At 37.3% G+C, this 23861-nt stretch overlaps 1 protein-coding gene across 1 annotated transcript in view; it reads left to right on the plus strand.

Annotated features, from left to right (window-relative positions):
- The window catches only part of TMEFF1 (transmembrane protein with EGF like and two follistatin like domains 1), a 97575-nt gene that overhangs the window by 42496 nt on the left and 31218 nt on the right, over positions 1-23861 (plus strand). The window contains exons 3-6 of the mRNA XM_019949111.3: positions 707-836; positions 4448-4474; positions 6656-6752; positions 21774-21922. Coding sequence (XP_019804670.1) covers positions 707-836; positions 4448-4474; positions 6656-6752; positions 21774-21922 — 403 coding nt within the window. The remainder of the gene's footprint in view (positions 1-706; positions 837-4447; positions 4475-6655; positions 6753-21773; positions 21923-23861) is intronic.

A 23861-nucleotide genomic window follows, 5' to 3' on the forward strand; every position in this document is an offset into this window, starting at 1 on the left:
ATTTTAAAACTTTAGTTCTTTATGATATTTTTGACATTTAGAAGTGTTAAAGTTTTTTAAACATACCAATTCAGTGTCATTTCTCAAACATGAATCATCTTTTTTCTTTTCATCTACTAATCCTTCAAGGCCCAGTTCACATTTCACTTTCTCTGAGGAGGCTTTTCTTGAATACTTCAGTTTACAGTAATAGGTATTAGATATTACACTTATTGTCTACACTTTTGATTTAGTACATGATCATATATATGTATTTCCTATTTATATGGTTCGCTAACAAGATCGTAAGGTCTCTGAGAACAGAGTTCATTTTTCTTCTATAGCATTTACCTTGAGACTTTGTGTACTAGACGTATTGAATAAGTGAATTTTGATAATAATGAAATGACATTACATCATTAGTGCTCATGACAAACATTGACAAGCATTTCCTTTTATATTATCTCCCTGGATCACAAGCAAATGATGTAGATAGGATAGGGATTTTCATTCTCATTTTTATGGATAGTTGATAGTTAATTTTCGTTATGAATGTGAAAAAAGGTATGAGAAAGAAGCATAACTCTTCTTTTTAAAAACCAAATAAAAGAACAAACTCTTTTGTAGTAGAAGTATGTCATAATACTATGGTATTGCATTCATGAATATGAAATGAACTATTAATATTCATGCCTAGTCTGAGAATTTATTTTTGTTTCTTTTGCAGTGCCATACAAATTATATTCCTGTCTGTGGATCAAATGGGGACACGTACCAAAATGAATGCTTCCTCAGAAGGGCTGCTTGTAAGCACCAGAAAGAGATAACAGTAGTAGCAAGGGGACCATGCTACTCTGGTATGTGTGATATTCTTCTGAAAAAATGTTAGAAATGGTTCTCCCATACTTTTAAGAGGAAGTTTCCAGTCAGAGCTTTATTCCCAAAACTGCTGTATGAATTTGGTGATGATTATGTGGGGAATGGGGGAGCTCTTTTTTGCCTCCATTTCACGTTGCGCTTTTTTTTTTTTTTTTTGCGGTACGCAGGCCTCTTACTGTTGTGGCCTCTCCCGTTGCGGAGCACAGGCTCCGGACACGCAGGATCAGCGGCCATGGCTCAGGGGCCCAGCCGCTCCGCGGCATGTGGGATCTTTCCAGACCGGGGCACGAACCCGTGTCCCCTGCATCGGCGGGTGGACTCTCAACCACTGCGCCACTAGGGAAGCCCTCACGTTGCTTTTTAACCCCTGGTAGTCTTGTACTGACTGTTACTTCTCAGGACGTTTTTAATGCTTAATGCTTTTTTTTGGTGGGGACTTTGCATATCTTTTGCCTTATGGTTTGAATATATGACAGGATAAGATTTGGGGTGGGAAATGCTATGGGATCCATTTTGTTGATTGTTATCTTGGGGGATGGGGAAGGAGTGGGGAGTATCCATAGGAAATCATTAGTGGCATCCCAGGATGTGTCTCTGTCCAATCTCTTTTCTTTTTATATCTTCTCATTTCTGTTTGCTAGCCCTAGTCATCCACCTCCCCCAATTGTTTGTATTTACTTCCTTGTCTTTTCCTTCCTGAATTGGTAATGGTTAATTTTGGAAGACATTAATATTAGTATCTTACTTGCGTTTGGGGGCAGGGATGCAGAGTGAGGTATTGTAATAGAATTATTGTATGAAGGTTAGCAGTAAAGGTGGAGACTATTCTTATACGATTACTCCATTTCCTTTCTCTCCTTGTATATTACAGTGCCTATGTTTTTATTGGGGCTCCATTACGTAAGTGTAATTGATTGATGGTCCATGTGGTTGATCTCAAACTCTGGGTACACTAATACCACATGACTCAAAGCCCCCACTCTGAAGTGTGTGGTTGGTATTTCTGGTGTGGCCAGCCCCTGCCCTAAGAGTACTGAGTGTGGTTTGTCCCACCCTAAGGTCTGATGTGGTCAACTCCCTTCCTAAACATCGATTGCCTTCCAGAAGCTGAGGGCGAAGGCCAAAACTCTCTTTGGGCAAGGCCAAATTCTTTTCCATACACTAAATAATTAGATGCTCTTAGGCCAATAGACTATCATTTGATATGGTTCTTATACACTTCTCTAAGTACATTATGTTTCACAGACTTAATTTAGTAATTAAAAAGGAATATGGAGTTCTTTATAATGCCAAATTAATTATGCATCCTTTATGAGAAGTTTAAGACACCAACTGCTTTGATAAGCAGTGAATATTAAGCATTGGGAGGCAGAGTGGAAAGAGCTGGAAAGAGCACTGCACTAGGGTTACAAGACTTGGCTTTAAAGTAACTCCAGCTCTTGTTTACTGTATGACCTTACACAAGTCACTTAGCTGCTTTGAGCCCCAGTTACATACCTAAATTGTGATGGATGTCATCTCCTGGGGTTAAGTGAGAATTGAATGAGCTAAGCTATAAGGTGCTGTATTGATTTTGTTATCTTCTGGCTGGGGCCAGAGTTGTTCATGTCATTTGGTCTGGTGTTGGTCCTATTCCCTGTGCTAGGAACAACATTCTCCTTTGCTTATTTGAGAACTTTTTTATGCTTTAAGATTGAGCTTAAGCCTTTTCTACTCTGTGAAATCTTTCTTCTCTGGTATCTCCTGGCAGAATTTATTCACACTTTGTGCATATCTCTATGTAAATATCGTACTGTTTTTCATTTATCCAGCACATCTGCCTTTGGCCAGATCCTGTTTCTCAACAGGAAAGTACTATATCCTGCCTAGGGAGGTATATCATAATCCCAGGGTTGGGGCAGGGGAAGGCGTGTGTCCAGTGAAAATATGATTGACAAGAAGAGCTCAACCTCATTATCAGAATAGTCACAGTATATTTAATTTATTTCAGAATTTTAAATGACCCTTAAGGAAGGTGTGAGATATTATATTTATTAAAATTGGACATTAGTTGGAAAAAAGATTGGGAGTAAGTATGTCATGCACTGGAACTGTCTTATTTATCAGTTTATATCTACCTTTTACTTATTATGTGTATGTTGTCTAACACATAATAAGTACCCAGTCAATGTATATGGAATAGAAGGGAAAAAGAGAGTTTTCCTAAGCAAAGTTTGGTAATAAAAATACTTTTGAGTTCCCTTTTTCCTTGTCTTTTTTTCTACTCTTTTACTCTTTCTTTTCCTCTTTACTTTCTCAGAGAAGATATAATTATTTTATGGTTGATCAATCAAAATGAATACAATGTAAGACTTTGTATAAAATTCCATGAAGAGTTGAAGTGGATGCTATATAAAATATGTATTTTTTTCCCAGTTCTTCCTGTTTCTACCACGTTTGGGACTTTTATTATAGTCTGCAGGAGATTGAAGGGAAGGGGGGAAGGGAGCGATATTGTTGAGGGTGTCTCCCACTCTAGAGAACTATTTGAAGAACTGGAATGGATTCTCTAGGAAATCCTCCTCCCTAGAAAGTGCTGGGTAAAGTGTTAAGTTCATCACTTGCCATCTCTGTTCCACACTTATGATACCACACCATTGCCCTCTTTTCAGCATGCTCTGCGCCATATGTTGGTTCTTTTAGGATTATAAAATACATATTTTAAATTAATTACATTTTACTCTGGCTTCTTGCTGGTAACTTTGAGGGAGGCTCTTTAATTTGACTAGTAACAAGTTTCTCACCTACACCTTGGTGAGATTCCTTCTGGTGAGGTTTCCTAGAGGAAGTTAATTTCATCAGTAATATGAAAACCTCAACCTTGAGGTTCTTTCCTTCTAAACCTTGGGGCTTTTCATATCTTTTGGCTTTTGGCTGTTATCCACAGATTTAATGAAGAAGATTTTTGGAGCAAGACCCAAAGCTCTTCTCCTCCCTTTCTAATAAAAGCAGTTTATTCTTTATTCCTTTCAAGCTTTAACAAAATTAAAAATTTCTTCTACCTTTTAAGTGAGTTATTTAAATTTATTTCTATTAGGCCATTTACTTTATAATATTTATTGGGTTTTACTCTGTACAAGGCACCTGGGTATTTCCTGAATGGGCTACAAAGATGTATGAGGTATGGATTATGTGTCCAAGTAATTTATATTTGAAGAAAGGTACAAAATAAGTATATAAGAATAAACTGTTAGATATCCAGAAAAAATGAGAAAAGGGGCTACATGAGAATGGATATCACAGTTTGATTTTATTTATTTATTTTTGCGGTACGTGGACCTCTCACTGTTGTGGCCTCTCCCGTTGCGGAGCACAGGCTCCGGACGCACAGGCTCAGCAGCCGTGGCTCACGGGCCTAGCCACTCCACGGCATATGGGATCTTCCTGGACCAGGGCACGAACCCGTGTCCCCTGCATCGGCAGGCGGACTCTCAACCACTGCGCCACCAGGGAAGCCCCACAGTTTGATTTTTGATAAGAAATTTTACTACTTGATAATATGAGATTTCCAGTAAAAGTATTCATATTCATTCTTTATTTTTCTTCTCAGATAATGGTTCTGGATCTGGAGAGGGAGGTAAGTTTCAAATACCCCTTAAAAAAGTATTTTTTTTCTTTCACTTTTTAAAAACAGCCCTATTGAGATAAAATTCACATACCATGCAGTTTGCCCATTGAAAGTATGTAATTCAGTGGCTTTTAGTATATTCACAGAATTGTACATTCATCACCACAGCCAACTTTAGAACATTTTCATTACCCCGGAAAGAAACCCTGTACCCCTCAGCTATCACCTCCAATCCCTCTATCCCCCTTAGCCCTTAGCATTCTTTTTTTCCTGCATTTATTTTTCATTATAGGTTTGTTGTCAGACAAAGGGGAAATGTTGCTCCTGTTAAACTGAAGTTACACCAAGGTGCCCTCCCCTTAGGATCATCCCCAGATGATTTTAGCTTGGACCAGAGTATATGTAACGCTCTCCCATCCCTTGCTTACAAATTTTTGCTCATAAGGAATTTTCAAGGTACAATATTTAAAAACAGTTTGAAAAACTAATATTTGGTAATTCAGTTTACTCTGAATTATTAGAATTGAGAATGACTGATCTATTTCATGGTCTAATGAGGCTGTAATTCTTAATGAGTATCCACTGTATGCAAAGTAAGTTTGAGGTGCTCTGGGGATGCACTAAAAGAAAAAACATACTCTGGTAAAATTCACCCTTATGTAAATGAAAACTACAGTTGTGATCGTTTCAGTACTATCTGAAACCTTACTCCACCCTTCTACATTTCATAGAATCCTAACATTTTAGAGTTGGAAGGGACTTTGAAGGTCACCTAGAGAGTAGAAGAACTGTTCTGAGAAAGAATTTCAAGGATGACAGTTTGACCTTAAAAAAAAAAAAAAAGATTTAAACTGACCAACAATAGAATTTAATTTAAATGGACATGTTCAAGCAGAAACTTCGTGATTATGTGTGAAGGATGAGATCATAAATTCTGGATCTTAGAGCTGGAAAGGACTTTAAAGGGTCATGTGGTCCAGCCCCTGTGGTCAGATATTCAGTTAGGAAACTGTCATTGTTACTGTGTTAAAGAAGTGGAAGTTGATCTCCAGATTTGCTTATATGGTACAAATACTGGATATCTTGCCCTGAGGATGTCGGTTGTTGGCAATTTTTTTTTAGGGAGTATGAGTTAGAAAGGCTAAGTGGTTTGCTCAGATTAATATACAAACTTTAGTGAGCTCATGGCGGCTGTATGATTTCTAGATCTCATTATGTTTCTGAGGCCTTAGAAATACTTAGGATTATGCTCCCTGGAATTGTTTCGGGAGTATTCATTAGAATTTGGGGAGGATTTCTACTTAAAGTGTAGGCAGACACACAAAATGGCGAGTTTGATAATATACCAAACAGGCACTTAGGTTTGTGTGTGCTTTCCTTACAACATCTTCTCTGCTGATTGACACCCCCTCAGTAAGGTGTGCTTTCCCAAACCAGACTGGGAAATCCCTTGAGTAAACTGTAATCCCTAATTTGGCTTCAGAACTGATCTCCCTGCCCAGTTTGAGGTTATCAGGATAGGATCCACTCTAGTTAAGACCCAGGAGTATAGGGTTCCCTAAATGTGGGATATGAGCTGAGTTGGGGGCTGGTGGTATGCACTGTTGTTTTGTGCTGGGTCATAGGAGACGCATACCCTTCTGTATTCTGGGTGTTGCTGGCTGTGCTAGGTGGTAAAGTAGAAAAGGGCAAGTCCTTTGTAAATAGACCCCTTTCCTTTTCAAAATTTGGAGATAATTTTTAAGGCAGGTGTGAAACTGATGTGAGGAAAAGGTAGTGGTTAGACTCTGCTTTGTTTAATCACTTATTTGCTAACCTGGATTGCACAGGCTATTTCAATAGGGTAATCACTGGACTAATTTATTGGCTCATGTTTTTTTTTCCTCTCTCTTATTTAATGTTATGGTAATTCTTTTAAAGAATCAACCAAATCTAGCATACTGTTCCGTTGTACATAGGTTAAGGGATTATTTTTCTAGCCCCAATACTTTTTTTTTTCCACAGCATATGTTGTACTCTTGTACTGACAACATTTTTGGACTCGAGCATTGATAGATTTTTGGAACTGATTTTTTTCAAGAGCTTGGGTACATTTTCCCCAGAAATAGGATAATGGCTGCTGAAAACATGAAGCATATCTGGAAAGGATCCCAACTTTTGGTTGAAAATTTAATTTTTCTTTTTAAACAGAAGAGGAAGGGTCAGGGGCAGAAGTTCACAGAAAACACTCCAAGTGTGGACCTTGCAAATATAAAGCTGAGTGTGATGAAGATGCAGAAAATGTTGGGTGAGTTGATTGAGGGAAGGGGATACACTTACTTGGAGGTTAATTATCAGCATTATTATATTATAGAAAGGTATCATCTAATTTGCTTCTGTGTATTTTGTGTGTGCCGTCTGTGTTTTTTTTGTTTAATGCTAGTCTACTGGCTTTTAAATTGTTATAATACTATAGCTATTTAATAAATTAATATTTAATACTATAGCTATATAGAATGGAAATCCATTTATAATTTTTTTCATTTTACCACTGCCTTTTTTTCACTGATAGTTTTACGTATTTTATACCAAGTGCTAATTTTATTCATCAGAATTGCTCTTATTTGGAATTATCTTACTATTATATTTTTAACTAGTATCAATGATAAACAGTTTTTCTTAACTTGCATTTTTATACACAAACTTTTCATATATTTCAGTGTATTAAGAAAAATTCAAAACATTCAAAATTTTAGAGATAGTAAGTAAATATTATATAATAAGTAAAAATTATTTCTGGAAATCTCAGCTGCACTGATTGACATTTTGTTTTATTTTCTCACTCATGTTCAGCCTTCACTAAGGTGGGTTTTGTAGCTGGACAGCATTGTCTGTCCAATTTCCTGTGCACTCCCTGTGAGAAGGGTGTTGTTTGGTGGAGTAGTAACAATATAGACCTCATCAACACAGTTATGTTTGTTTCCTCCTTTCATCAGGTTCCTGTTTGTTTATTCCCAGTCTCAGCCTTCTTTCAATTCTCTGTGGTGCTTGCTTTTTGCATAGGTGATTCTAAAAGCTTTAATGCTGTCTTTAGGACCTTATGTAACACAAATGGATCTTCTTCACTTCCTCAATTTTCCCTTAGTGCATATTTTACAGCACTTATTTTATAGAGATTTGCATGTTCTTTCTTACTTATATGTATTTTCACTGTGAATTTCCAGACTCATGTTTTATTCAGCCCTTAAATGCCTATTTGAGCCTTTTACTGATCAATGGTAGTATGGTTTAATTAGCATTTATGCCCAGAATGAGTTTTACAAATCAGGATAACCACATTTTCAGTATTTTGGTACAGAATCACCTATTTGTCTGGCACTTGGTAAAATTAAATGTCTGATAATTTACTTGATATATGTTTGAAAGTAGGTGAGAATTGGCAAAAGACACGGTCAATAAAAAGTGAATTCAGCAAACCCTGAGTTTGCTCTGTTTCTGCATATTGGTCACTTGGATTGACATGTCCCTCTGTTTCAATCAGAGTGGATTGATTTGTAAGAACATGTGTTCCAAAGTAGATTTTGGCCTGTAGAACATGAGAGAAATGATAGCAATGGGGACTTGCAGAGAGAACAGGTAATAGGTATTATGTTCTCTTCTTCTCTCTTTGTACTGATGATATGCATGATGAAACACCAGCATTTGTGTGTGTGTGTGTGTATGTGTATTTTTGTAGATATTTGGTTCTTTTCAGTACTTTTCCTCAGGACTGTTCTATAATAGTGTTCAGATTCAGAAGAGCTGTCAGTGATTGATTGGCTTGATCAGTTGATCTGTTGTTATTCCTTTGACGGTACCTCTCTTCAGTCCTAGTTTTTACATTTCTCTGCTTTCATTTTCCATCCCTTAATTGAAAGAGATAGAGAGCTTTTGCTGGGAAGTAGAATGGATTCTGTGTAGTTTCAGAGGTGGCCCCAAGTATGACATCTATATGATAAAATACACATCTTTCTGTGTACCCCTTTTCTTGATGGAATATGTAGCCTATGCCCAGTCAGAGCAACTCTGTTGTATATACTAAATTCATTTTGTGTGTGTCTATTTGAGAACTTGTAACTGCAGTTCTTGCAGGTACAGGCTCTAAGCATAAGAAAGTGGGCATAGACCAGGGAAGGGCTTACCAATAGTAAGGAGCATGCAGGCTGAGGAGCTTCCTAAGGAGCACGTGGATAGATTGGGACAGGCAGCCAAGACCAGGCCAGGAAATTGACGCAATAATAGGAGAACATTAAGGAAGCAAACTGTACCTTTACCTAGAAAATAAGTACATATATACATAGTAATAATAGATATTAAGTAAAACAAAATTCTATAAAATAATACTTAACCTTTACTAAAAATAATGTATTCTAATATTTTCCATACTGATTATGACCTACAGTTAAAAAAAATTGCTCTGTAATGTAACTATAATAGATATTTTATTTCATGTTACATTTTTAGGTATGGATATTCATTTTCATTTAAAAAAATATTTTATTTTTTCTCATTTTGAAATGTCTTTCATATCAAAAGAAATGCTATATATAACCTATCTGGTTTCCAAAGGGCAGCTAATCTTTTTTTTTCCTTTTGTAGTTGATTAATTTATTATTATTTTTTAAAATTTCTTTTTTTATTGAAGTATGGTTGATGTACAATGTTGTGTTAGTTTCAGGTGTACGGCAAAGTGATTCAGTTATACGTATATATATAATCTATCCTTTTTCAGATGCTAAAATCTTTCTCTTGCTTTACAACTCTTTCTTTTCTTCTTGCTAATAGTAGGAAAAAAACCTGACTATTTGGGGGAGGGGATAAATGGTACCATGTAAGTTAATTTTCTGCTATTAAGAGAAGTGTAGTTTTTTATTTAGCCATTTAAATAGAAATTGATTTAAATGTATTGTCTTAAACAGTATACAAAACATATTCTAACATATTCTTAGAGTCATATATTGTATAGTTTGTTACATTTTTCAAATGCTGTTATATAGATTATTTTTTCAGCTCTTTATGGCAGTCTGTCCAGTGGGTAGGGCAAAGAAGTATTATCCTGATTTTCCTGGGGGAGCTGAGCTCAGAAGAAGCTGAATGGCTGTGATCAAGCAGCAGAACCAGAACACAGGTCTCATGACAAGAGATTTATCCATTCTGTTGTGCACACACGTGTGTAATACGATGATCTTCTCAGAGGCCACTGATGTTTTTAGTGGTAGCTGTTTCACGCCTACTAAAGGCTCCATTCTGCTTTGTGTTTTGGGTTCTACATTGTTTTATAAAATTGATTTTTCTTCTCCCATGTCAGGCTCTTCGCTGTTGCATCTGAGGGCTGTCAGTATGCCTTGTCAGTGATTCTGACTGTAGATGACTCCAACTTATTAATTGCCTCTCTGCTTCCCTGAAATAGGAAACAGTATGCTTATAGAAACTATATCTAATGTAGGAATACATTCTAAATGTAAAATCAGAGTAAATAGGTTCTTCGTGGAGTGTATGAACGTCAGATATTGCATGAATTTTGTCTCTCTTGTCTGCTCAGTGGCTATTTTATTTATAATTTAAATTATTTTTGCTTGTGAGAGGCTTTTTTCCTCTTTCTTCCCGAAGCACACTGTGTCTCTCTAATGGCATCGTGGGGCTTTGCATGGGTTTGTGATGGCTATCTTCATTGATGCTTACCTTTTGAATTTATACCTAGAGCGAGGTAGTTGAGGTTCCAAGAAATTTGACTCCCACATGGGTGAGGTTTCAGTATTCCACTGCGACCGTTGTGACATACAGTGGCTAGACTTTCTGCTTAGTCTTTTTTATTTTCTGCTTAGTCTTAAAACTTGGAAACAATACCTGCTTTACAGAAAATTGTATTTCTTAAACTACATAATCGTAGCAACCACACCCCCTCTTTATCTAAACAATATTTCTAACCTGTCCAAGGCTGAGGTTATTGCTACAAGATAGCCCTCAGCTGTTTGGACAGTGGGACCAGATAATCATAGAACTACTTCAGCCAGGTAGACCTTTTATATACCTGACCTAAATCCCTGCCATGAATGATTTGAATAGTCTGTAAAATCATCTGGCATGATGTCAGTACAGGCGAGTTATAAAAAACCTCCAATTATTCCTTTGAACTTCATCTGCCATGTGCTTTATGGAAATTGTCCCTGCTCTTCTACCTCTTTGATGTCAGTCATTTTGGAGATGCTGTTTCCCTTTTCCCCTGAGTGATGTAAGCTGTCAGAGTTGCTCAGAGAAAGAATCATGTAGGTGTGCAGTATGACAGACAACGTTGAGAACCAGTTAATTCACCTGTTGGACATCTTTGTCATTTATGGTACCATTTTCTGCTTGGACACAGTTGCTGGCCACTATCACAGTCTGATGAGTCTCTCCCTCAGAACGTGGAATGAAATTTTGTTGTTGTTGTTTAAACAGAGAGAGTAATGCTGTACATCTGTCGTCTCCATTAACGTCCTCCTTTCTGGAAGTTGCATATACTTTTAAAAAAAAAGAACAACCAAAGGAGTACTTTTCTACCGTTATCTACTCTGCGCTTCTGCTTTCCTCCTAATCAGAGATGACAATAATTTTCATCATTTAACATTGCCTGACTCTGGATATTTGGAATCTAGACTTTTAAAACTATTTAGGTTTAATAAATTTCTACCAAGGCCCCTTAGATTATAATGGGAAAATAATTGTATGTTGTCCATTAGGCTCTGGTAACAGGAAATAAACACTATTAAACGTTATTTTATACCAAGTATAACCCAGATGTTAATAATGACAGGCTCATTTGTCCAGAAATGCAGAACACAGTATCCCCATGGCCTCCTGCAGTTTGCTGGATGCTCTGTTACTCTTTGATGATTTGCCTCTGTTATTCTGTCTGCCTGAAGTCCCACCCCTGTATACCTACTTGTTTAATTCCTACTCTTCCTTCCAGCTTGGATGAAGTATGACTTCAGCACCTCTTCCTAGCAGCCTCCCTTGCTGTTTCCGCAGTCCCTATGAGTTAGGTGACTAACTCTGTGTTTCTCCCTTGGTCTTGAGAAAAACAACCTCCACATAGCACTTATACTGTTGGGATAACTAACAGATTGTGGGCTCCCTGAGTACAGGGACTTTGTCTTGCTGGTTTCTATGTTGGATGAACTTGCCATAAGGTTGGGTATCTTACGGTCCCTCTATAGGTCTTGTTGAACTCGTGGCAGTTCACACAGGGCTTTCCTGTTCACTTAGAGCCACACAAAGGTTCGTTGTGAGGGTTTAACATGTGTGAAAAGGACTAGTAGTATTGTGAGGAATTTGTAGCAGGTGAACTTGTTGCAGTCTTCGTTAGGTGTTTATGAAATCTAAATAACGTCACATGAATTAGTTGAAGCCAGTGTTTTCCTAACTGCTAAATAAAACTTACCATATGGAGAAGGAATGACACTTTCTATGCACAGTAAGGGGAAGGGAAGAGACAGGATAGATATTTTTCAATAATAATACCTTTCAGATATACATAGTATTTAATTATTTCAAAGGGCTTTTTACAAAAGCTTATTTGATTCTGTCACCAGTGTTTGAGGTGTTATCACTATTATTAAAGACTCAGAGTTGTGATTTGCCAAAATCCTAGAGCTAAATCAGAGAAGTCATTGAATTTATTCATGTATGTATGTATGTATTCATGCCTTTGAAATTCATAGTGTTAGAAATTCAAAAGCTTTAAAAGGCTTTACAGTAAAAGGTCTGTTTCCCACCCCACCCCTGATCCTCAGCTACCCAATTGTCTTCACTAGAGGCAGTCACTGTGATCTGTTTCTTAATCTCCCAGAGGTATTTTTTGCATGTACAAGCATGTATGTACACGAATTCTCTTCCTTTCCTTTTTTTAAACTAATGGCAGTGCACTATACATACTGCTCTACTCTTTATTTAAAACTTTTTTTGTAAAATGTACATTTTGCATACAGATGTGTTTAAAACATACACATGCAATTTAGAGAATACTACATCTATATACCTCACATCTAGGGCACAAAATAGAATATTGCCAAATTCACAGTACCGAGTGTTGACTTAGCTGGCACTGTTAGATGAAGGCTTACGGAAAAAGACACATTGAACAGTCTGTGTCAGAGTCTGACTTTTGGCTTCCTGGTTTACAAGATTCCCTTCTGGGGAAGTGGGTGGGCAAGACCCTGAGTGTTATGGGGAATGTCATAGGGCTCATAGTTGAGACATCTGGTAGGATTCTCATGTCACCAGGTACGGATGATTGGCAGAAATGTGGTCAGAGAGTGGACTGCTCTGTGTTTTCTACTTCCAGTCTCACTGTAGCTGATCTCCAGCTCTCAGGAGCACGTCAGTTAAATGAGTGTGCTCGTTTGGTTCAGGTAGTTGACATGAAGGGGAGAGCAGGAACTTCATCAAGGCAAGTACAATTAAGAATCTGAGCCAGGCTTACCTGGGCATTCTCTTCTCTGGCTAAAAAGAGGGCAGTAGGCATCTTGGTAATGGCATCTAGCAATACAACTGTACACAGAGTGAAATTATCAATATTTCAGTGTGGGGAACTCCCTGGTGGCTCAGTGATTAAGAATCTGCCTGCCAATGCAGAGGACACGGGTTTGATCTCTGGTCCGGGAAGATCCCACATGCCATGGAGCAACTAAGCCCGTGCGCCACAACTACTGAACCTGCGCTCTAGTGCCCGCGTGCCGCAACTACTGAGCCCCCGTGCCGCAACTACTGAAGCCCGTGTGCCTAGAGCCCCGTGCTCTGCAACAAGAGAAGCCACTGCAATGAGAAGCCCGCGCACTGCAATGAAGAGTAGCCCCCACTCGCCACAACTAGAGAAAGCCCGTGCGCAGCAGTGAAGACCCAACGCAGCCAAAAATTAAAACAAAACAAAAAAATGCAATGTGGACTGGTTGCCCTCTTAATATAGCTGTCATCTTGGAATCTTCCTTCAATGTTGTGTCTTTTCCAACAACAATCAGTTCTCCATTTCTCCTTCACCAACTGGGTGTCCTACAATTCATTTCTTTTATGCACTTCTTGGAGTCAGCACAGACCCCACAGGGTAAGGGCTTAGACCCCCAAATTGCCCCCGTTTTAGACACCAGCTGCAAATGAGGTTCCCTGCACTTCTGCCCAGGATACTATGAATCTGGAGGTTCCTAAGACCTCCCTTAAGGTTCTATAAGTTGCTAAAATGACTTGGAATTAAGGAAAGAGCTGAGTCATCTCATTGGCATACAAAAGACTCTTTTGTCAAAGTTCCAAGGCTTTTAGGAGCTCTGCCAGGAGCAGGGGACAAAGACTAAACATATTTTTTGTTATACCACAAGCATCATCCTAGAAATTCCTTTACCTCTCTCCTACATAGGATATCCTGTTTCTTGCATTTTTTTACCTTTAACTTTTTTGTTTTACTCTTCCATTATAGTATATCTTTCAGTAGGTTCTTGAGAAAGGGTACAAGGTGAGACCTTATATTTAAGGTGTTTTTATCCTACACCTAATACTTGACTTATGACTTGGTGAGTGCATAATTCTAGGTGGCAGATAATTTTCCCTCAGAATTGTGAAAGCATTGCTCTGTTGGCTTCTAGCTTCCAGTTGAAGTCTGAAACCACTCTGATTCATGGTCCTTTGTATATGACTTGTTTTCTCTCTATTGAAGCATGTAGAATCTCCTTTTGGTCCTCAGTATAACGAAATTTCACAGTTGCTAGAATCTTACTGACTTCTGATTTGAGAAATTTTCTTCAGTTAGTTCTTTGATGACTTCCTTTCCTCTCTTTTCTATTTCTGGTATTTCTGTTATTTGGATGCTGGACATTCTGGACTAGTCCTTTAATTTTCTTTTCTCTCCTATTTTCTATTTAGAAAAATTTTTGCTGTTTTTTTGAATTTGTCATTTCTCCTGTACTTTTCAATTTCTAAGAGCTCGTTTTTGTTCTCATGGTGCTCTTTTTTCATAGCATCCTATTTTTGTTTTATGATTGCAGTATGTTTTTGTGGCTTGCATTATTGGTATTCTATCTGCTATAAGTATGAGGTTTTCTTTTATTCATTTTTATTCAGTGAGTTTTAATCTGTTACTTTAACTTGTTTTGGGGGTCATATGGCCTTATAAAATGAATTAGTAAGTGTGCTTTCTATTCTCTGGATGATTTTGTGTAAGAATAGAAATGTCTATTTATTGAATGACTGGAATGAATGTGTTCATGAACTCGTTTTAAAAAAACACCTGGATCTGATGCTGTCTTTGAGGGACATTTTTTAAACTGATTTCTTTAATGATTTTAGTACCATTCAGCTTCTATTTCTTTTTTGGTCAAATTTAATAGTTAATATTTTTTAAAGGCTATTCATTTCACCAAAGTTTTCAAATTTGCTGGCATAAAGTTGTTTACAATAAACTTTTATTATCTTTTAAACCATAATCTGTAGTCTTTTTAAGTCCAGATACTGATTTTTCTCTCATCCTGCTTTGTTGATTTGAAAGTCTTTTCAAAGGACCAACTTTTGGCTTTATTGATCTTCTCTGTTGTAACTTTGTTTTCTGTTTCTGTTTAGATGTATCTATAAATCTGTATCCATATCCGTGTCATCTATATTTTTCCCCTTCTTTTTTTGTTTTCACTGGATTTATTCCATTGCTCTTTTTCTAATTTCTTAAATGGATGCTTAGTGATTTAACTTTTGGCTGTTCATTTAATATTTTGAGATAAAACTTGAAAAAGGTGAGGGATCAAACCGAGTGGATGTTTGAGGGAAAAGTGTTCCGGGAAGAGGGGAAGCCCTGAGGCAGGAGTGTTCCTGGTGTGTTTGAGAGAAAAGCAAGACCAATTTAGTGAAAAGATTTTTCATGATATAAGTGTGGAAAATAACTACTTATCTCCTTTCATCTGTCACTTTCCTTGCTGAGATGTCTGTTTTATGTGACAACTGTGATGAGTGGGGAGAACACCATCTCAGTCACTCATTAGATTTGTGATCTAAGGGTTTTTAATGTCTTTCATATTCAGCTTCCCTTTTCATAATTTGTTGTCATGATTAAAGAGGCAAATGTGACTATCCCTGCACAGTAGGTGCAGAGTAAATGGTTGTTAAATGTTTTGAATTTGACGTGTTTGCTGAAGCGATTTCTTTCCATTTTAGTGCACACTCCTGTGCTTGAGCATCCTGCCCTCTGCTGCCGTTGCCAGTGTGCAGACACGGGGAACCGCTGTAATCAGTAGTGTCAGCAGCCTCTAGGGTCTAATACTGTCCTCCTCTCCTCAGTGTTTCACTGAGCTGGACGTTCCTTGAGATGGTGGTTTCATTTTCTTTTGTCACGTGCTATTGAAAACATTAGCAATGGTTGTTCTCACAGCTCTTGGTCTTACATGGACCTTTTCTACACGTGATCAAGGAGGTTCCTGTTGAGCTGTAGTGCCCTCTTCTGAGTCACTCGTTTCTCCTTACTAGATTGGTTCGGGATCTTGCCTTTGTTGCTCAGCCTTTTCTCATCCCTGAAACTGTTCTGTAATACTTTCTTCCATTGGCCACCATTTATTCCTTAAACCTGGAGTCAGCAAAATTTTTCTATAAAGGACCAGATGGTAAATATTTTACATTTTGGGGGCCACATATGGTCTCTGTCACATATTCTCTCTCCCCACCCCTTTAAAAATGTAAAAGCCATTTTTGACTTGTTAGTAAATATTCTTATGAATTTAAAGTTTTTTTATGGTGCCTTAATTTTTAAATTGTGAAACAGAGCATATATTGAAAAGTTTATGAAAAACTTACACATTTAGTTTAATGTGCAAAAATGAAACAAATTGTGACTCCTGCCTTCCAAGCCAAGAAATATAGGGTATTGTCAATACTTTAGAGCTGCCCCCAGCCCTGTGACCCTCCCCAACTGCATCTTTCTTTGATCCACCCACTCTATTGCATTTTGTGGAAATCATTCCTTTGCTTTCCTTATAGTTTTATCACATGATAACCCTCCTAATAATATATTACTTGGCTTTTGTTTGATTTTGAGTTTTATATAAGTGGAATCATACTATGTGTATCTTCTTTTGCTCGGCATTATGTTTTTAAGATTTATTCACGTTAATGCTCATAGTTGCTTAGTTGAATTCAGTTGCTTAACGTTTCCACATCCTTTTATAGTCCATTTTAATGTTGATGGACATTTGGATTGTTTCCAGTCTTCTGTTCTCATGAATAATGCTCTGTGAACATATGCATGTCTTCTGGTGCACATGTGTAAGAGATTTTCAAGGGCCTTACTCAGGAGTGGAATTATTGGGCATGTGCATGTCTAGCTTTTCCTGGTAATGCCTGTTTTCCAAAGTGGTTGTACCAGTAAGTTCTCCCTTCAGCAGAGGATAAGAATTCCCTTTGCTCCTCATCCTTGTAAACACTTGGTATTGTTCTCTTAATTTTTGCTGTTTAGTGAATGTGATGGTATCTCATTGTGGTTTAAATTTACATTTTTTTGATTATTGAGCAGATTGAACACCTTTTTACATATATTGTTTTTATATGCTTCCAAGTTCTATGTCATTTTTTAAATTATTTATTCATTTATTTATTTTTTTTGCGGTACGCGGGCCTCTTACTGTTGTGGCCTCTCCCGTTGCGGAGCACAGGCTCCAGACGCGCAGGCTCAGCAGCCATGGCTCATGGGCCCAGCCGCTCTGCGGCATGTGGGATCTTCCTGGACTGGGGCACGAACCCGCGTTCTCTGCATTGGCAGGCGGACTCTCAACCACCGTGCCACCAGGGAAGCCCTAAATTAATTTTTATATGTATTCTGGATACTGATTATTTGCTGGTTACATGGGCTGTAGTTTTTTTGTTTGTTTGCAGATTGTCATTTTTATTCTCTTTATGAGGTGTTCTTTATTTCAAAGTTAAATTTATTGGTCTCTTATGTTTGATCTTCTAAGTCTTTTGTAGTTTTGCCTTTCACATTTAGGTCTTTAATTCACCAGGAATTAACGAAATCTTCAAACATGTAGAAGAGGAGAAAAAAATAAAGTGGACCCCTCCCCATATACCCATCACTCAGTTTCAGTTAGTGTAAAAAATCCAATTTTGTTTTATCTCTTTTTCCCTCCACTTTTTTTTTTCTCTTTTTGTGGTATGCGGGCCTCTCACTGTTGTGGCCTCTCCCGTTGTGGAGCACAGGCTCTGGACGCACAGGCTTAGCGGCCATGGCTCATGGGCCCAGGCGCTCTGCGGCATTTGGGATCCTCCCGGACCGGGGCACAAACCCGTGTTCCCTGCATCGGCAGGCGGACTCTTAACCACTGCTCCACCAGGGAAGCCCTCCCTCCACCTTTTTTGGGGGCAGTATTTTAAAGAAAATCCCAGCATTATGTCCTTTCATCTCTAGTTATTTCAGTTTTACTGATATTTTATCTGCTTGATATATGAGTTACAGAGAGATGCACGTTCAAATCTACTATGGTAGATTTGGCTGTTTTTTATTGTGATTTTATCAGTTTTTGCTTTATAGATTTTGAGGCTGTTTAAAAATATTTAGAATTATATCTTCCTGGTGAATAAAATTTTTTATTTTGAGGGATCTTCTTTCTCATAAATCTTTTCTGCCCTGAAGTCTCTTATGTTTGACATATATATAGATATATAGCCAAGATATATAGCCATACTAGGTTTCTTCCATTCCAGGTATGATATATCTCTCACAATTCTTTTATTTTGGTACAATACACATAATAAAATTAACCATCTTAAACTATTTTTAAGTGTGCTGTCCAGTGGTATTAAATATATTCATAATGTTGTGCTATCATCACCACCATCCATCTCCAAAACTCTTTTAATCTTGTAAAACTGAAACTATATCTATTAAAGAGTAACTTCCCCAATCCCCCCTCCCCCAGCCCCTGGCAACTACCCATATCATTACAGTTGAATATGTACCTTTCAAGCAGCATATAGCTGGCTTTTGTATTTTTATCCAGCCTAACTATCTTTGTATTTTAACTAGAAAGTTTAGTTCACTTAAATATATTATAGGGAATTCCCTGGTGGTCCAGTGGTTAGAACTTGGAGCTTTCACTGCCTTGGGCCCAGGTTCAATCACTGGTTGGGGAACTAAGATTCCACAAGCCCTGTGGCATGGCCAAAATAAATAAATAAATAAAGGGTAAGAATTAAAAAAAAAATATATATATATATATATATAAAAAATAAATACCGATGTACTTTGATTTTTAAAAAATCTTATTTTGTACTTTTGTCTTGCTTTCTGTTCGTTTCTCCTTTCTTGCATTCTTTTGAATTTTTTTTCTCTATTAGTTTCAGTGTTATACATATTCCTTTTGGTGGTAACCTTAGCATTAACATGCTTATTCAACTTATCGCAGTCTAAAATTCATCAATATCTTTGCTCTTCTTAAAATACTGTAATTTCAGTCCCTCCCAATTTGTATGCTATCAATATTTTAATTTACTGTTTTAAAAAAAAATTTAGCAGCACCTAGCATTGTTGTCATTATTTTATATTGTCAGTATTTTGTTAATATTACCTATATATTTACACTTTTGTTCTTCATTTATGTTTGCATCTCAGATCTTACTTGTAGGATCATTTTTCTACTGCCTTTATAATTTCCCTTATTGACAGTTGGCAGGTGACAAACTCTAAATTTTTACTTCTTCCAAATTATTTTTATTTTACACTTAACCATGAAAGATAGATCTTTTTACATAGAATTCTATTTTATCCCAGCACATTGCAGGTATTATTTCACTGTCTTTTGGCTATAAATAAACAATTTGGCTTCACTATTGCTTTTGAAGACACCTGTCTCTCTTGTTGCTTCTTTGAATGTAATCTTTCTCTTCTTTCTGGCTGCTTTTAAAACATTATTTTGTTGCTGTTGTTACAGAAATTCCACTGTGATATTTCACTGTCTGGATTCCTTTTTAATAATCCTGTTTAGAATTTATTAAGCTTCTTGGTTATTTAGATTAGTATCTTTCTTTAGTTTTAGAAAGTTTGAGAAATTGCTGAGAATATTGCCCCCACCTTATTCTTTTAACTCATCTGGAACTCCAGTCAGATTTTTATTAGCTCTTGTGACTCTGTCTTCCATGTCTCTTAATTTTTTTTTCATATGTTCTGTCTCTTTGACTCTGCCATGGTCTGAGTAGTTTCCTCTGACCTGTCTTCCAGTTCACGGAGTCACCTTTAGTTTATCTAATCTCCTGTTAAATCTGCCCATGAATTTTTTATTTCTAACAGTGCATTCTTTATTTATTAGAAGTTCTCTTTGTTTCTTTTTCATATCAGCTTACTCTGCCCATGGTGTTTTATTTCCTTGTCTTTTGTGGGTATGAGAGTGAGTGAGCATGTGTGTGATATACTTGCTTTGCTCAGAACTGTATCTTGGAAATGTTTGAGGTCTAGGATAATAAAGTTGGGTTTCTACAGAGAGGATTGCATTTACTTTTGTCAGTTGTCTAGGGCCCCTTCCAGTCTTTGACTCTTAAAATAAATGCTGGACTTGAGGTTTTTCAGAACACCCAAGTAGTATTTTAAGTCGTAATTACTCATGTGAGGGCTGGCTTATACTTTTGAATTCTTGGGGAGATGTTTTTTTCCCCCTCTCTTCAATGCTGTGTAAACCACAGCAGAATATTTTTTTCCTTTAAAACAGTCCCCTTGGAATATGGCATCTCATTTATACTCTACCCTCATGCTTTTCTCTAGGGTCTTTAGACTCTCTACCTTAGGTAGGTCAGTATTATTCATCTTCTGTTCTCAGAGGCCTACAAAACCAAAAAATTGATAATTGAATTTACCTAGTTTGGTAAATGCCTTCAAGGTGAAAATCAGCTTTAGTAAACTTAACTGACCTTTCTCTATTCCTGTCTTCATATAATTTTGTCTTAAAATTCCTTGCTTTCTTGACAACTTATGAATGCATTTGAGGACGTTTTGAAATATTTCGTCCAGTATTTTTTGTTGTTTTCATTAGGAGGATTAGTACAGGTTCTGAGTTCACCATGTTGCTGGAAGCAGGAGAGTCTCTGTGTTTTTTATTTTTATATTCCCAGTTAGATTTTACTGTCCTTGAGAGGAGTGACGATACCTTGGACTTTCTTGGCCTTCTCTATTTTGAGGGTCTTCTATTTTACATGTTTTATATCTATTATGTTTTTAATCTTCCCAATTATTTGGTATTTTATTTATTTATTTATATCTATTATGTTTTTTAATCTTCCCAATTATTTGGTAAGGTTACATATATTATTACCTCTGTTTTACAGATCAGTAAACTAAGACTTAGAAGGAGAATATGGACACAAATCTGGTTATTAGTTGGGCTAGGATTTAGATTCATGACTTTTTAAATAAATTTATTTATTTTATTTATTTTTATTTTTGGCTGCATTGTGTCTTTGTGGCTGTGCGCAGGCTTTCTCTAGTTGTGGAGAGTGGGGGCTACTCTTGGTTGCAGTGCGTGGGCTTCTCATTGCAGTGGCTTCTCTTGTTGTGGAGCACGGGCCCTAGGTGCGCAGGCTTCAGTAGTTGTGACTCGTGGGCTCTAGAATGCAGGCTCAGTAGTTGTGGCACACGGGCTTAGTTGCTCCGTGGCATGTGGGATCTTCCGAGACCAGGGCTTGAACCTATGTCCCCTGCATTGGCAGGTGGATTCTTAACCACTGCGCCACCAAGGAAGCCCGATTCATGACATTTGACTTATAATTCTGTGTCCTTTCTGCTATACCATGTTGCTTTCTAACTAATGTTGTTGACATTTGACATTCCTTGATTATTATCTTTAGATATGAAAATTTTAGAGAAACCACTGGATTAATAATATCTGGATGAAATTATCTCTAAATTCTCACCTGAAAGAAATTGTTAGCTGAGCAGTCACTTTGCTAATTAAACTTTTATCAGTGACTTAAAACAATGTATTGACTTCTGTTACAGAAAACAGAAAAAGAGAATTGCTTACAAACTACTATGTATAAGATAAATAAGCTACAAGGTTATATTGTACAGCACCGGGAATATAGCCAATATTGTATAATAACTTTAAATGGAGAATAATCTCTAAAAATATTGAATCACTGTGTTGTACACCTGAAATTAATGTAATACTGTAAACCAACTATACCTCAATAAAAAAGTTAAAAAGTAAAAAAAAAAAAAAAAAAAAAAAGAATTGCTCATTTTTGCTGTTACAGCATTGTGAAATACTTTTGTTGTAAAATATAGGTAATTTTTGTTTTTTTCCAACAGGTGTGTATGTAATATAGATTGCAGTGGATACAGTTTTAATCCTGTGTGTGCTTCTGATGGGAGTTCCTATAACAATCCCTGTTTTGTTAGAGAAGCATCTTGTATAAAACAAGAACAAATTGATATAAGGCATCTTGGTCATTGCACAGGTAAAATTCATTCTACTTATCTAGAGACCTGTCTTTAATATTGAATATCACATGTCTGCAGTCTTATTTGTACATTTTGGTAGTGTTCCAAATTTGGAAAATGAGAAATCTTTGATGCTTTATTTTTTTATTACTATATATTTTAGAATTTCTTTGTTCTGTTACTAACTTAGCTTTTTTTTCCCACTTATTTTCATTATCTCAAGATACAAACAATGGTCTTGGTTTACTTATGTAGTTACTAAGCTGATCCTAACATGGACTTGTAGATATATTTATAGTTCTTGAAAGTTGTCTCAAATTTGTAATGATTTTAGTTGCTTAAGAATTAGCTTATTTTAATTATAGTAAAACTATAAGTATTACCATATTTTTTTCTTTGGCTGCGCCATGTGTCATGTGGGATCTTAGTTCCTGGACTAGGGATCAAACCCGTGCTCCTTGCAGTGGCAGCACAGGGTCATAACTACTGGCCCGCCAGGAAAGTCCCAACCATATTTTTTTTCATCTTTTTTTCTAGAGAATAATAGTTTACTTTGTTTTCACATTTTCTCTGTAGTTTTTGCTCCTACATATTATATACTGTTAGAGATTTTGGCGTGAATTTATAGAGTATAAGGAAAAATTATTACCTTCAGTTTAAAATTCTTTTTCTCTTCTTGCCATCATTTAGAAGCCATGATACCAACTAAGAATGAATTTTGGTTTCTTTTCCTACTAGAAGTATCCAGTCACTAAAGGCACAGTTTTTCAACCTTCTTCCTCAGTAATACACACATGGGCTGAAATAATATATCATTTCCTAGTAACAAACAAGGGCCCCACACATTCTCATGGCCTAGGATTGTGCATCTTTCCTGCTTACGAGGTCTAACCTACCCTCCCTCTAAGCCCCGTCCCTTTTTTGGACTTATTAAAGGGATATGTTTTTATCTGAGCTAAGGGAAGAAAGTTGCAAGCCAAAGTTTGCTACTTTATACTGATAGCAAGCTATTTGTGAAATACTGAACAACTGATTGCAATATCTGTGGTCTAAGCTACCGAAGAATGCCCAAGAAGCTCATCATAGGGTTGCCACGTGGGGGTCAGGTGTGCACATGGTACAGGAAACTGCTGATAGGGACCCCTTATAGGTGGAAGAAGTAGTATGGTTTGCTTTTCTTTCATGGGGTGGCATTTAGAGTGTAGGTAGGTTAAAGAGTAGCTTAGAGAGAGAATATCTTTTCTGAGGAACTGGTATGTGATTGAATGGTACTATCTGGAATTTCAAATTCAGAACAGTTGGTCGTTTGAGGATTTTGTTAATTGAAACTCATGCCGATTTAGAAGTGAGTTTGGAGTAGCTGGTACTTAATTTTTTTTTTTTTTTTTTCGGTGCGCGGGCCTCTCACTGTTGTGGCCTCTCCCGTTGCGGAGCACAGGCTCCGGACGCGTAGGCTCAGCGGCCATGGCTCACGGGCCCAGCTGCTCCGCGGCATGTGGGATCTTCCCGGACCGGGGCACGAACCCGTGTCCCCTGCATTGGCAGGGGGACTCTCAACCACTGCGCCACCAGGGAAGCCCACTGGTCCTTAATTTTTGTCTTGGTACCCATTTACACCTGAGTATTCCTCCCCCCAACCCCACCCCCACACCCGCTAGTACTGGGAAGCTGAAGCTTGTGCTTCTCAACAGGTGTTTATGGTTCATGTACAGTCTTCCTGTCCTACTACAATTAATCAGTCAGCGGTCATTTTTATAGTAAATTTTGTCTGATAACACATTTGAGGTTCCACGTTTATCTTAATCTGATATTTTTCCAGGGAAACTGGTGGGAGAAGGTAAATCTTGAGACCATTGTCCCTTGGAGAAAGGACCAATCCTTTCTCTTCAGGGTATGTGTTATTTCAGTTAGCACAGGGAAGACTTTTGTTTTTTCAGGGAAGACTTTTAAGGAGAT

The sequence above is a fragment of the Tursiops truncatus genome, chromosome 6 (genome assembly GCF_011762595.2).
Source record: "Tursiops truncatus isolate mTurTru1 chromosome 6, mTurTru1.mat.Y, whole genome shotgun sequence".
In the NCBI taxonomy this organism is placed as follows: Eukaryota; Metazoa; Chordata; class Mammalia; order Artiodactyla; family Delphinidae; genus Tursiops; species Tursiops truncatus.